Here is a 15,281-nt window from a genome sequence, read left to right as displayed (position 1 = left end):
GGCTGCGCAGCTATTCCAGAAGCCAGAACAGCAAGAGGAATTGCTGCTTTCACTTGTGCAGCGATCCCTCTTGCTGTTCTGGCTTCTGAGATTCAGATTTTTTTTCTTCTTGTTTTCCTCCTCCAAAAACTAGGTGCGTCTTGTGGTCTGGTGCATATTATAGAGCGAAAAATATGGTAACTAGATGACAGAATCCACACAGACAGTCTGATGACCAGTTTAGCCACTTGGATGGAATAGTTTATTCCTCTATGTGAGAACTTGATCAGGCAATTTTTTTTAGAAACTTGCATGAATATGTGGCAATAACATCCCATTAGCATTTATATTAAAAATGTCTATCAAGCATACTTTATACCCCTTTCAGGTGGATAGGGAGAATCTCGTCATCTATAATAAAGTGTTCAAAATAGGCAGTTTGTCTGTATTACACCAAACGTCCGTGGTCACTTGCCTGAGTTCTGCAGTAGGAATGAAAAATGGTGCTCCCGCATTTTAGCAATTTCTTAAAATATACATCTTATAGGAAATGCATACGATTACTTCTCTTCCTCCCACCCACAGATTTCTAACCCTTTCTACAAAGAAGACATTTTGGAAAGAATTGACCTTTACTATCAAAAATGTTTCGCTGTCCAGAGCACATCGCCCAGGCATGGATTTGTGCAGAAACACAAAGAGCAAAAATGCAAGTAGCGAGGACTGAACTTGGTATCATGTAGGGTTACAGGATCTCCTTTCGTTTGTTTGTTTGTTTGTTTGTTTGTTTGTTTCTTTAATTTAAAAGAGGCTGTGAGGATAGGCAATTGAGGCTGAATAGGTGGAACTAAGGGATGCAGGTGGCGCTTGGGCATGTGGGTGGCGCTGTGGGTTAAACCACAGAGCCTAGGACTTGCCGATCAGAAGGTCGGCGGTTCGAATCCCCGCGACGGGGTGAGCTCCCATTGCTCGGTCCCTGCTCCTGCCAATCTAGCAGTTCGAAAACACACAGTGCAAGTAGATAAATAGGTACCGCTCCGGCGGGAAGGTAAACGGTGTTTCCGTGTGCTGCTCTGGTTCGCCAGAAGCGGCTTAGTCCTGCTGGCCACATGACCCGGAAGCTGTACGCCGGCTCCCTCGGCCAATAAAGCGAGATGAGCGCTGCAACCCCAGAGTCAGTCACGACTGGACCTAATGGTCAGGGGTCCCTTTACCTTTACCTTTATGTGGAACTAAAGGTATTGCTTCTCTGCTCCATGTTGATTGAAATAGATATGTCTTTACTCATTAAGCATCTTTATGCCTCAAATCTATATCTATTCTGTGCAGCTTTTGCTGCCATTGTTTCTGAATCTCGAGAATCGTATTTTGCTAATGGTACCGAGAGCTCACTGTTAGAGGTCTTTGGATTCCCACACGGAAAGAAGGAATAATCTGTAAACCAGTTTAGGGCTGCAATCCTAAATACACTGAGTAGGGAGTAAATTCTATTTACTTCAGTAGGGCTTAACACTGGGAGATGTTTATGTCATGGAATTCTACTCAGCATTGATCCAGAGCAGATTCCAATGTATAGTTAGCAGAGTAAAAACTTAAACACGTTTCAGGATTCCCCAAAAATAGACCAGAGGCAATTTCATTTCGTCCAACAGAGCTTTACTGCTACTGAAGGCAAATGAGCATCATGGTCACAAATCCAATACATTCAGGATTGGCACTGTCCTTAGAAATCCAGTTGCAGCAGACTTAACTTAAACATACAATAACTCATAATAAGTCTAAACCTTAACACTAAGCATACTATGTACAGAACAGCACACCAGAAGGAAGAGAGATAGAAAGAGAAAAGTGAAACCCAGGCTCCTTCTGGCCTCTTATTATAGTCAGCATGACCTTGACAGAAATAGATAACAGAGTCTGTTTAAGCCAGCTGTACTCAGCTTCTCAGGACGCGGGTGGCACTGTGAGTTAAACCACAGAGCCTAGGACTTGCTGATCAGAAGGTCGGCGGTTCGAATCCCTGTGATGGGGTGAGCTCCAGTTGCTTGGTCCCTTCTCCTGCCAACCTAGCAGTTCGAAATCACGTCAAAGTGCAAGTAGATAAATAGGTACCGCTCCGGCGGGAAGGTAAACGGCATTTCTGTGCACTGCTCTGGTTCACCAGAAGCGGCTTAGTCATGCTGGCCACATGACCCGGAAGCTGTACGCTGGCTCCCTCGGCCAATAAAGCGAGATGAGCGCCGCAACCCCAGAGTCGGCCACGACTGGACCTAATGGTCAGGGGTCCCTTTACCTTTTTACTCAGCTTCTCTGAAGGTATAACCCAAACACCATGAACCTTCTGCTTGTTTCTTTCACACAGAGAAACTTCCAGAACCCTCTTTAACTAAATTAGAATCAGAAAGATCTCTACACATAAGATGAATCCTTTCTGCACTAAGAAATGCAAACTGACAGTTTAGGATCATGCTGCACGTCTTTGGTGTAGTTGTATCAACAGTCTTAGGTTCAGGCACTTTAAAATCGACCCAGGGGAACACAATCTAAAACCAAAATCAAGTGATTTTGTGACGGCATTAAGTAATTCTGAAGTGGGAAGGTGGACACCTATATACAGCTAGGATAATAATAATAATAATAATAATAATAATAATAATAATAATAATAATAATTTATTATTTATACCCCGCCCATCTGGCTGGGCTTCCCCAGCCATTCTGGGCGGCTTCCAAAAAAATATTAAAATACTGTAATACATCAAACATTAAAAACTTCCCTAAACAGGGCTGCCTTCAGATGACTCGCTTTCATTTTCTCCAGGCCTTTATGAAAACTACTATCTGGAAATGATCAATAAATATGGAGGACGCCCGAAGGATGCAGCCTTCAGCTGGAGACAAGAACTTTTGGAGAAATACTACAACATGTTTAAACAGTTGCAAGAGACAGGTCTACAGTTATCAGGAGGTAATTGGAGGTTTTACTTCTTTCCTTTTCTTTATCAATCACTTAACTTTTGCAAGAAACATTCGGCTTTTCAGCTTTTTCCTCATTCATTTTCTCTGTGATCTTAGAGACTGCTGGTTCTCCTTGGACCACATTTTAACAAACAATTGTGTTAGGAATAAGGTTCTGCTTTTACGCTCTCCATTGTGGCATACCAGCCCCCAGGGTTGTATATTAGTGGCACAGGGAGAAAATCACATCAGATGCCAGACCCAAAGAGATATCTTTGGCTCCTTCCACACTTTGTGGGGATTTCTGATACATTAAGGTAGATACTAGTGTTATGTACTGAAGTTCTCACCCTGGGCCAGCAGGGGGATACTGTAGATAGTTTTCACTCAGGTCCACATATGCAAATAAGGGATTGAAAGTGACGTTCAGTGATTGGATAGTTACAGAAAATGGTTACTGTTGCGTTCTAGTGGAGCTCTATATAAGCAGGCTAGCTGAACCCTTCAGTTCAGTACTGTTCTTGCCTGTGAATAAACAAGAGCTGTTTGAAGAATCGCTGTGTCGTCTGATATGTTCACCCACAACTTAACAAGTAGTATGTGCCCTTTGTGAAATGAGAGTGCAGTTTCATTTCTGTCACCACAAAGAAAATGAATGCCCTGAAATAAATAGCAAGGACTAAATTTGTTTTGGACAACAAATTTACTCCCCTTCCCCTGTAAAAATTGCCGTCCTTTTGCACTAAGAAAAGCAATAATAAACTACAGTGGTGCCCCGCAAGACGAATGCCTCGCAAGACGAAAAACCCGCTAGACGAAAGGGTTTTCCGTTTCGGAGGCGCTTCGCAAGACGAATTTCCCTATGGGCTTGCTTCGCAAGACGAAAACGTCTTGCGAGTCTCGCCATTTCCCCCCCCCCCCGCTTTCCCCCCCTTTTTCAAAGCCGCTAAGCCGTTAATAGCCTTTTAACAGTTTAGCCGCTAAGCCTTTAATAGCCGCTAAGCCGCTAAATCGTTAATAGCGCTAATCCGCTTAGCCGCTAATGGGCTTGCTTTGCAAGACAAAAAAAACGCTAGACGAAGAGAATCGCGGAACGGATTCTTTTCATCTTGCGAGGCACCACTGTACACTGGAAAGTGAAGGATAACTGCCACATGACTTGGATGCTATATGTATAACCTCTGTGAATCTGTGAAAGCAATGGCACAATATACATGTTACAACATTATTGGTGTGTCTTGCAACCCCCTCACCCCCTTATAGTAACTTTGGATTAGGGACCGAATCTACTTAATAGTAAGCGTGTGGGAAATTAAAGCTACCTAATCAGAACCTGCTTGTTTTCACAGCCAGTAGTTTAATTGAACATTTATATCTTATGATTTTAGCACCTGAAGGCCAAAAGGACGCCATTTTAGAAATTGGACGCAGCTTATTTGAGACGGCGGCTCAAAATCTTTCCAGAGCTGATGGCCTACGTTATATAAACTCTTCTGTCTTGTCTCTGATGGATTCTAGCTGCTGTGGCGATCACAGAGCGTCCTATGCTCTTGGTGTTATCTTTGAAATAGGACTGGGCAGGCCTGCAGACCCAGCTCAGGTAAGAATTTGGATGGCTCAAATTTGCCTAAGATCAGCTTGAGAATTAGCAATAGTTGCTATCTCGTCTCCCAAATCCCACTTTTAGGTTGGAGACTGTTTTTTCAGAGTCAAAGGTGGTGTTTCCACACTTCCAGCTTTCACCTCTGATCGACACGCTTGGCATCTTTTTCTATTTGTGATGTTCTCCGCAAGACCACAACCCCTCAGTGTGTTCTGGGTCCCCTTTTCCTCCAGAGAGTAGGACTAAGAGTCACCTTGGTCTCTGTTCTTTGACCCAAAATCAGCATAGGACTGAGGACAGCCTGTCCCTCTCAGCTCCCTCTTACAAACACACTCACTGTTCTCACAATCTTGTTCTGATACTCCTTTCTCTCTCTCTCTCTCTCTCTCTGTGTGTGTGTGTGTGTCAAAAGAAGGCAGAGATACAATGGAACGTTTATTTATACATTGGGAAGCAAAGGTTCTGCTATATCTCTTTCAGCTCTCTTGAAAAAACCATTGCTTCATTTGCTCTTTACTGGCCTTATTACTTTACATAACTGTAAGTAGAGCTGGCACAAGACAATGTGCCACCTGAGACCATATCTCCGCTTGCTCCCTGCTGCCACTGCCACCTCACTTCCTGCTCCTTTCCTGCTTCAACAGCATGGCAAGGTAAAAGGTAAAGGACCCCTGGACAGTTGAGTCCAGTCAAAGGCGACTATGGGGTTGCAGCACTCATCTCACTGTCAGGCTGAGGGAGCAAGTGTTTGTCCACAGACAGCTTTCCGGGTCATGTGGCCAGCATGACTAAACCATTTCTGGTACAGTGGTACCTCGGGTTAAATACTTAATTCGTTCCGGATTAATTTAACCTGAAACTGTTCTTAACCTGAAGCACCACTTTAGCTAATGTGGCCTCCTGCTGCTGTTGTGCTGCCGGAGCACGATTTCTGTTCTCATCCTGAAGCAAAGTTCTTAACCTGAAGCACTATTTCTGGGTTAGCGGAGTCTGTAACCTGAAGCATATGTAACCTGAAGCGTATGTAACCCGAGGTACCACTGTACAACACAACACTGTGATAGAAACCAGAGCACACGGAAATGCTGTTTACCTTCCCGCCACAGTGGTACCTATTTATGTACTTGCACTGTGTGCTTTCGAACTGCTAAGTTGGCAGGAGCTGCGACAGAGCTCACCCCATCGCATGGATTCGAACCGCCAACCTTCTGATTGGCAAGCCCAAGAGGCTCAGTGGTTTAGACCACAGCGCCACCCATGTGACAGCATGACAGCATGGCCACTTTGTGCCTCATTCTGAGGAGGCACCTAGCCTTCCTCAGGACAAAGCATCGCAGGTGAGATCATCCAGAGAGGGCCTGTGCCACTGCCGCCTGCGCAAATGGCAGCGTGTTGCTTTTTGAAGTCAGCTGGGAAGTTTTGCGCTAACTTCAAACAAGAATGTGCTGCTCTCGCAGCAGAGGAAAGCTGCGTGAGTGCTCCTTGGGTGATCTCGCCCAGAAGGACCCCTTCCTCAGGATGAGGCATGGTGTGCCTGCGTCGCTGCTACTTCGTTGGTGGGCAGTGGGTGAGTGGCAAGGAGGGAGGCGCAGTGGCAGTCGTGGCAGTCATCAGCCACAAGGGTGGCAGCCGGCCCTCTCGCTAATGCAGTGTTTCTCAAACCTGGGTCCTCCAGCTGTTGTTGGACTACAACTCCCCTTTTCTCTAGCTAGTAGGACCAGTGATCAGGGATGATGGGAGTTGTAGTCCAACGTTTTGAGAAATACTGATAATGGAAGGGGGTGTTCACAACCCACCTATTCTTCCTCATCTTCATCTGAGGCACAAAGTCATGACAGGGCAAGGATAATAGCTGTCAACCTTCCCTTTTTTTGTGGGGAATTCCCTTATTCCAGCGCCGTTTCCCGCTGCTATTCCGGATTGTTAGATATCCCGTAGACTGTCCCCGGGACAGGTGAGGCTGCCGATCCCTTATTTTTGAGGCTGCTGATCTCTTATTTTCAAATCTGAAAGTTGACAGCTATGGCCAGGATTGCAAAAAGAAGAAGAAGAAGAGTTTGGATTTGATATCCCGCTTTATCACTACCCAAAGGAGTCTCAAAGCGGCTAACATTCTCCTTTCCCTTCCTCCCCCACAACAAACACTCTGTGAGGTGAGTGGGGCTGAGAAACTTCAGAGAAGTGTGACTAGCCCAAGGTCACCCAGCAGCTGCATGTGGAGGAGCGGGGAATCGAACCTGGTTCACTAGATTATGAGTACATCACTCTGAACCACTACACCACACTGGCTCTCCTCAGAGCTTACAGTTGCTGTTCTACGCTTGCTGTTATTTACAGTCATACCTCATGTTACGTCCGCTTCATGTTACGTTCTTTCAGGTTACGTCCCGCGGCGACCCGGAAGTACCGGAAAGGATTACTTCCGGGTTTCGCCGCTCGCGCATGCACAGAAGTGCAAAATGACACCATGCGCAGAAGCGGCGAATCGCAACCCGCACGTGCGCAGACGCGCCGCTGTGGGTTGCATTCTTTTCATGTTGTGAATGGGCCTCCGGAAGGGATCCCGTTCGCATCCAGAGGTACCACTGTACTGAACTTAATCTATGATTCGCAATATAGATATTCTCCTTTCTCTGGGGTTTTTCTCTTGGCCACGATTAAATTTACGCTCTTATCTTTTAATTTTTGCCAGGGGCTACTGTACAGTTTGGTTGCAGCTCAGGGCGGTGATAGGCTGGCCTTGATGAGCCTGGGATATAAGCATTACCAAGCCATTAATGGTTACCCACGAGATCTGGAATTGTCCTATGCTTATTATAGTGATGTCGCCTTAAAGACGCCACGTGATCAACATGCTTCCGAAGGAGACCAGGTAAAAAGAAACGTGCAGTTGAGATTTGACCCACGTCTTTCTGAAAATGGAATGTTTCCAAATACATTACGGGGAAATTTTCTGTCAAATCACTGTAGTGAATAACCCTCCTGACCGAAATCTGAAGTGACAATACCTTTTTTTAAAAAAAGTTTGTATTTATACTTTTCAAATTTATACATTTCATTAATTTTACAATCATTTTAACATTTCAAAGTTTGACTTCCTTCCCCCTCTTTCTGCGTTTCCTTAAATTTATTTCTTAATATCCTCTGCATGTCCAAATTCAACTACTTTAAATATAAACTCTTATGAAACTGCAGGTTATTACAATAATCCTGCCAATGTTTTTATCTGTTTGCAATTTATCTGTAAATATTCAATAAGCCATTTCCATTCTTTTATAAAAAGTTTGTTATCTTGATTTCTTTTTCTTCCGGTAAGTTTCGCCATTTCTGCATATTCCGTAAGTTTTTGTATCCATTCTTACTTTGCTGTGACTTCTGCTTCTTTCCATTTTGGGGCAAGTAGCATTCTTGCAGTTGTAGTAAAAAAAGGTAAAGGACCCTGACCATTAAGTCCAGTCGTGGATGACTCTGGGGTTGCGGCGCTCATCTCGCTTTACTGGCCGAGGAAGCCAATGTTTGTCCACAGACAGCTTTTCCGGGTCATGTGGCCAGCATGACTAAGCTGCTTCTGGCGAACCAAAGCAGCGCAGGGAAACATTGTTTACCTTCTCGCCGGAGTGGTACCTATTTATCTACTTGCACTTTGACGTGCTTTTGAACTGCTAGGTGGGCAGGAGCTGGGACCGAGCAACGGGAGCTCACCCCGTTGCGGGGATTTGAACCGCTGACCTTCCGATCGGCAAGCCCTAGGCTCAGTGGTTTAGACCACAGTGCCACCCGTGTCCCATACTGCTGTAGTAGCAATTTGGTAGTTCTGTGCCTATAATTCCCAAAAGAAAGTGACAATGTTGATACTAAGTTCAGCTTGAACGTACAGGGCTGCCTGAGCTCAATTCAAAACATCTCTCCACCGAGCCCAGTACTGTTATTAATTCTGACTGGTTGCAATCAGTTTCGGGGAAAAGTTGTTGCTCAACTTTGTTGCCAGTGATCTTTTAATCAGTCTTGTGGAGAGGCAGAGAAAAAAAACCTCGTGAGGGGCAGCCATCTTACTAGCTCCAAACCCTGCTCTGGTGTGAGACATCAGGGAATAACTTTGGTGCTTTCTGCATATAACACATTGCTCTTTGGTGGATGCCATTTTGAATCAAGATCAAAAAGTGACTGGTGTAATTTTCCCATATTTTTTTTTTGCATAGGTTCGGCTGCCTCTCAATATTTTGTCACCACACTTAGCATGAGGGTTCCTGAGGTGGAGTGGGATACTTTGTGGCCATTCAGACACTGGGTGCCATTTTGAATCAAGATGGCAGACCAAAAAGTCACTTTGACAGTTTGTCTTGCCATTCCATTTTTGTTGGCACAATTTCTTTTTCCCAGTTTTTAGCAATTAGGATCCTTGCTGGAAAAAAGAAATTGTGCCAACAAAAAAGGAATGGCAAGACAAACTGTTAGAGTATATTGAACTGGCTAGATTAACAGAGGCAATTAGAGATCATACTAGACAAGAATTTCAAAAAGCATGGGGAAAATGCAGAAAATACTTCACAAAACAGTGCCCTCAAATTCATACCTGGACTTGTTTTGATTAATGTCTGCAGGAGACTTTGTGGATATTTAAGTTATAATTAGAAAAATCTTAATAATTATTCATAAAGGAAACAGCTTATAAGAAGTAAATAAGGATGCCAGAAACAGGATAAAGGAACTCTTTTATTTGGTTGTTTGTATTGTTGTATATTATGCTTGTTGTTTGTTATGTTTGTGTCTGATGGGGGTGGATTTCTGTGTTGGGGGTGGGGGGGTGTTACGTTGTAAATAAAATTTCCAATAAAAAATTATTTTAAAAAACACACAAAACGTCACTTTGACATGACACTGCTTTTTTGACATAGCTTTGGCCACCTCTCAATATATCGTTGCCCTACTTGACAAGAGGAATCCTGAGTGGGGATGGCAGGGGGGTCTACATGGATACATGGATGTTGGGGTACATTTTGAATCAAGATGGCAGAGCCAATAGTAGTCCATTTTCTTTGGCCTTCCTTAGCACTGACTGACTCAAAGGCAAACTGTCAAGAGCTCCAAGTGCAAGAATGGAGCAGAGCAGCACCTAACATTTTCAGTGTTATGAATGAGATCTCCTCTTCTCCTCTCGCCATTGGTCTGTTTAATGTTTTCTTTCTTTCCTAGGCGTTTGTAGAAACCATCAGGCTCCGGGACGAAGAGTTGTTGAAAGCTCAAACGAAAGAAAATGGCGACATCTTCATGTGGTTGAAGTACGAAGCGACAAGAGGAAACGCAGCTGCGCAGGTGGAGTGTTTGCTAGTAGACCTGAACAATCGTCCTTTCTCTAGAAACTGAACCGAAGGGCAACTTCTTCTCACTTGGCTAAAATCAAGGTTGTGGCAAGCAAGGCCGGGTGCTCAACCCACAACAGCTGACAGGGATGCATGGTCTCACGCTGTATTCCAAACCACACTGAAGGGGATTCAGATATACAGAGTTCCCACCACTGCAAGATAATGTGATTAGCCTGTTGAAAACGCCCACCACAGAGCAAGTGTGGTGTAGTGGTTAAGAGCGGTAGACTCGTAATCTGGTGAACCGGGTTCGTGTCCCCACTCCTCCACAGGCAGCTGCTGGGTGACCTTGGGCTAGTCACACTTCTCTGAAGTCTCTCAGCCCCACTCACCTCACAGAGTGTTTGTTGTAGGAGAGGAAGGGAAAGGAGATTGTTAGATGCTTTGAGACTCCTTCCGGTAGTGATAAAGCGGGATATCAAACCCAAACTCCTCCTCCTCCTCCTCTTCTTCTTCTCTCCTCATTTGACTGCTTAGCTGTATTTTTTTAGATTACCGTATTTTTCGCTCCATAAGACACACCTGACCATAAGACGCACCTAGTTTTTAGAGGAGGAAAACAAGAAAACAAATATTCTGAACGAAACAGTGGATTTATGATTTTTGTGGTTCATGCTGTGGCCACAGACATGTGATTTGATGGTGAGTTTGGAGTAGCCCAATGCAAAAATCCTGAGAATCCATGTGGATCCATCCTTTGTAACCATGTTTTTGTGCCATTGTGGCCGCAGGCTACAATGGGTACATGGTTTTTTTTGGTGCAGGCTGTAGCCATGGACATGCTATGTGCTCTGATGGTAAACTTGGGGTGACCCAATGCAAAAATCCTGAGAATCCATGTGCTTTAAAGGAGCCAACCGGACAGGAGCCGCTTACAGCCATGTAAGCAGCTCCTCTCCCGCTTTGCTGCTTCAAAGCGAGCCATGGAGGAGGGAAGGAAGGGGAACCATGGATCCTCTGCTGGCGACTGCAGCAGGATCCCCCTGTCATCCATAGGCATTCGCTCCATAAAACAGACATTTCCCCTTACCATTTAGGAGGAAAAAAGTGCGTCTTATGGAGCAAAAATACAGCATTTTATTTTATTTTTTAATGTATCTGTTTATTTGGTTTTACATATTAAAATTTACACCCATACCACAACACCTTCCATAAATACACCCATACCCATGTGCGTCCTGTTTTAAAACGTTTTCTGCTACATCTTTTATAGTAATCCAAATTATGGTGTTTCCATTACATCTATAGTTCTCGTTACATCACAAGTGTTATTGCAATCCCACTTAAAACAGGTTTTAACTGTTTACAATGGTCTCCAAGATAAGTTATAAATTTTGCCCATTCCTTATTAAAGATTTGATCATCCTGATTTCTGATTTTCCCAGTCATTTTTGCCATTTCAGCATAGTCCATCAACTTGATCTGCCACTCTTGTCTGGTAGGGAATTTTTAGATTACTTTAAGCACCACCCTTGGACTTACGAAAACTGGCATAGATTCACAAAATTCTGAAATGGATCTTGACAAGTACACACCTGAGATTTACGAACATCTTTCCTTTTGTTTCAGCAACGTTTAGGACAGATGCTTTTCTGGGGCCAGCAAGGCGTGGGGAAAAATACTAAAGCAGCTGTCGAGTGGTATGCAAAGGGAGCCTTGGAGACAGGAGACCTTGTATCTCTCTATGATTATTCCATCGTGTTATTCAAGGTAAAATAGAGAAACTGCTGCTTTTGTTATAGAATGTGACAGCATTACAGAGAAGCATTCTTTGCACACCTTACATAATCAAAATAAACATTCCGGTGTAAAATGAGTGATTTCCACCACTGAAATATACTCGGAGTCGAGAGTGGATTTCATGCTCTTTATTCAGCTCGTAGTGGTGAGGAGGAATGGAAGTTCCCCCAGAATGTCTGCTTTATATACATGATTTATACAATGGGCCCCACGTGATTGGCTAATTCCGGGATTCTCCTGTAGGCCAATCAGGTTGTGGATTCACTTCCACCTGGAGCTAGATTGGGTGGCTCCTGTGGACCAATCAGACTGCTGCATTCTGGGTCCTGTTGTTCTAAGACTAATCAGATTGCTGCATTCTGAATCCTATTGTTCTAGGACCAATCAGACAGCTGCATTCTGAATCCTATTGTTCTAGGACCAATCAGACTGCTGCATTCTGAATCCTGTTGTTCTAGGACCAATCAGACTGCTGCATTCTGAATCCTATTGTTCTAGGACCAATCAGACTGCTGCCTTTTGGATCCTATTCAACTCACTACGTAAGAACCACCAACCCAGCAATCCAGCCGAGCCCCTTGATTTATTTCTTCTGCCCATAAATACCACATTTGGGCAGGTAGCCTTCCCATGGTACCCTCCCCCTCCCACCACAAGATGCTGCTGTCTGCCTCCATCCCCTTGAAAAGTGCATAGAGCTGGGACGCGGGTGGTGCTGTGGTCTAAACCACTGAGCCTCTTGGGCTTGACGATCAGAAGGTCGGTGGTTCAAATCCCCACAGCAGGGTGAGCTCCCATTGCTCCGTCCCAGCCCCTGCCAACCTAGCAGTTCGAAAGCATGTCAAAGTGCAAGTAGATAAATAGGTACCACTGCGGCGGAAAGGTAAACGGCATTTCTGTGCGCTCTGGCACCCGTCACGGTGTCCCGTTGCACCAGAAGTGGTTTAGTCCTGCTGGCCATATGACCCAGAAAGCTGTCTGTGGACAAACGCCGGCTACCTCGACCTGAAAGCAACATGAGCACCACAACCCCATAGTTGTCTTTGACTGGACGCAACCGTCCAGGGGTCCTTTACCTTTTAGCTTTTGCATAGAGCTGGAGAAGGAAGCGAAAAGAGCAATGCTGGAAATGGTCATTTCAGGAACAAGTCTCTGCCCTTCTTATTCTGCAACTTCTCTGCAGTCTCCGTTAGCAAGCCTTTCACTGCTTTGCCATAAAATGTCCTGACTTCTCCCTTAGCCAGTTTCCTGAATTATTTAAACAATTCTTTTATTGCTGGCTTTAACCCCCCCCCCCTTTTTTTTTTTTTTTTGCATCTTGTATTGGGTGCATTTTTCCTTTCCCTTTTTGGGCAAGACTTCCATTTAACAGAACGTGCCTCTGTGTGGAATTACCCACTGGTACGAAGATCATGGCCACTGGTCCCATCACCTCCTGGCAAATAGAAGGAGGAGAAATGGAGGCAGTGAGAGATTTTACTTTCTTGGGCTCCATGATCACTGCAGATGGTGACAGCTGCCACGAAATTAAAAGACGCCTGCTTCTTGGGAGAAAAGCAATGACAAAACTAGACAGCCTCTTAAAAAGCAGAGACATCACCTTGCCAACAAAGGTCCGTATAGTTAAAGCTATGGTTTTCCCAGTAGTGATGTATGGAAGCGAGATCTGGACCATAAAGAAGGCTGATTGCCAAAGAATTGATGCTTTTGAATTATGGTGCTGGAGGAGACTCTTGAGAGTCCCATGGACTGCAAGAAGATCAAACCTCTCCATTCTGAAGGAAATCAGCCCTGAGCGCTCACTGGAAGGACAGATCCTGAAGCTGAGGCTCCAAGACTTTGGCCACCTCATGAGAAGAGAAGACTCCCTGGAAAAGACCCTGATGTTGGGAAAGACTGAGGGCACAAGGAGAAGGGGACGACAGAGGATGAGATGGTTGGACAGTGTTCTCGAAGCTACCAGTATGAGTTTGACCAAACTGCGGGAGGCAGTGAAAGACAGGAGTACCTGGCGTGCTCTGGTCCATGGGGTCACGAAGAGTCAGACACGACTAAACGACTAAACAACAACAACAACACATTAATATCCAGGGTCCTTTACCTTTAACCTTTACCTTTTACACATTAATATCAATGTGGGATGAGGAGGTTGCATTTGTCAATTGGATACGAGGTTTTTGACGTTTCACGAGCATAAAAGATATTTGGGTGCTTTGAGGAGGAAGAAACTCCATTTTTTTTGCTTGGATACCAATTAATCATGGGAGAATCCTGCACATTTGAAAGTTACATCTGAATTTTTGTCCCTTTAATGTGACTTTTCAGTGAGAAGAATAGGAAAGGCTTTGTATAATCCTGATTTTTGTCATTGCTTTAGGGCCAAGGTGTGAAAAAGAACAGAACACTTGCTTTACATCTGATGAAGAAAGCTGCATCCAAGGTAACTTTGTTCTGCAGGTTTGATTTGATTGCTTGACAATTGGCTGGGAATAATAATAATAATAATAATAATAATAATAATAATTTATTTCTACCCCGCCCCTCTGGCTGGGTTTCCCCAGCCACTCTGGGCAGCTTCCAACAAAATGTGGGAGATGTCCCCAGGGGTTCTATCTGAGAGCAGCCTGGACTTAGCCCCATGTCTTTCCATAAGGTGTTGGGTCCTTGAACAAAAGAAATCTGGGACTGAAACACTCTCAGCCGGAAAGTTCTTAGGATTTCCCCTTTTGCTCCCTTTCTGCCTGCAGGGACTGCCTCAAGCACTGAATGGCCTGGGTTGGTATTATCATAACTTCAAAAGAGACTATGCGAAAGCAGCCCGATACTGGTTAAAAGCTGAAGCTATGGGCAATCCTGATGCATCCTTCAACCTTGGCGTCTTATATTTAGATGGAGCTTATCCAGGAATAACTGGGAGAAATAGAGTGAGTGTAAATTGTTTGTTTATTTACCTTCTGGTGATATTGCAGCACAGATAAGTATTAAACAACATTTTCCTCTTTGGATTCTCAAAATTTTAATAGAGAGGTGGCCATTTCAAATGGCGATCAGTACACAAATGGTAGCTAATAACTTCTGTTTCAATTTTTTTAAAAAAACTTGCATTTTTCCTTATGCACAAATTGTTAACATTATAAAAAGATGAAACAAGCAAAAGTTTTATTTTTCTACTGCTTTTTTTCCCACTTTGCAGACTGTTGCTGCTGACTATTTCTTGAAAGCGGCAGAAAGTGGTCACATGGAAGGCACATTACGGTGTTCACAATATTATATCACAGGAAACTTAGCGAGCTTCCCCAGGGATCCTGAAAAGGCAGTAATGTAAGTAGTGCTAAGAAATGCAACGAGAGAGAAAAAAATCAAATTTCTTAAACCAGGAATCATTGTGACTGCAAAAAAAAAAAAAAAAAAAAAGGTTGCGTGTTAAGATCACCAAAACTGCCTAGAAATAAATTCACACATGACTCAAATTTTAGTTTGAGGTTTGGCATAATTTTGGCCACAACTTTATTGATTACAGGCTATTGATTGGTTTGCTTAGGCATTGGTTCAGACTATCTGAACCTGTCCCAGACTATCCACAAGGAGCAGAACTGACAACTGCCAGTTGCAGAGGTCAGTCAAGGTAAGCACCCCGGG

At 44.1% G+C, this 15,281-nt stretch overlaps 1 protein-coding gene across 2 annotated transcripts in view; it reads left to right on the top strand.

Annotated features, from left to right (window-relative positions):
- SEL1L3 (SEL1L family member 3) overlaps positions 1 to 15,281 on the top strand; it is a 47,536-nt gene that overhangs the window by 15,296 nt on the left and 16,959 nt on the right. For both annotated transcript variants that reach the window (XM_077934435.1, XM_028745162.2), the window contains exons 8-16: positions 565 to 688; positions 2,800 to 2,946; positions 4,325 to 4,536; positions 7,232 to 7,411; positions 9,733 to 9,852; positions 11,472 to 11,612; positions 14,020 to 14,082; positions 14,390 to 14,566; positions 14,836 to 14,963. In XM_077934435.1, the coding sequence (XP_077790561.1) occupies positions 565 to 688; positions 2,800 to 2,946; positions 4,325 to 4,536; positions 7,232 to 7,411; positions 9,733 to 9,852; positions 11,472 to 11,612; positions 14,020 to 14,082; positions 14,390 to 14,566; positions 14,836 to 14,963 (1,292 nt within the window). The remainder of the gene's footprint in view (positions 1 to 564; positions 689 to 2,799; positions 2,947 to 4,324; positions 4,537 to 7,231; positions 7,412 to 9,732; positions 9,853 to 11,471; positions 11,613 to 14,019; positions 14,083 to 14,389; positions 14,567 to 14,835; positions 14,964 to 15,281) is intronic.

This window comes from Podarcis muralis, chromosome 9, assembly GCF_964188315.1.
Source record: "Podarcis muralis chromosome 9, rPodMur119.hap1.1, whole genome shotgun sequence".
NCBI classification, from domain to species: domain Eukaryota; kingdom Metazoa; phylum Chordata; class Lepidosauria; order Squamata; family Lacertidae; genus Podarcis; species Podarcis muralis.
This window is presented reverse-complemented; position numbering and strand designations above follow the sequence as displayed.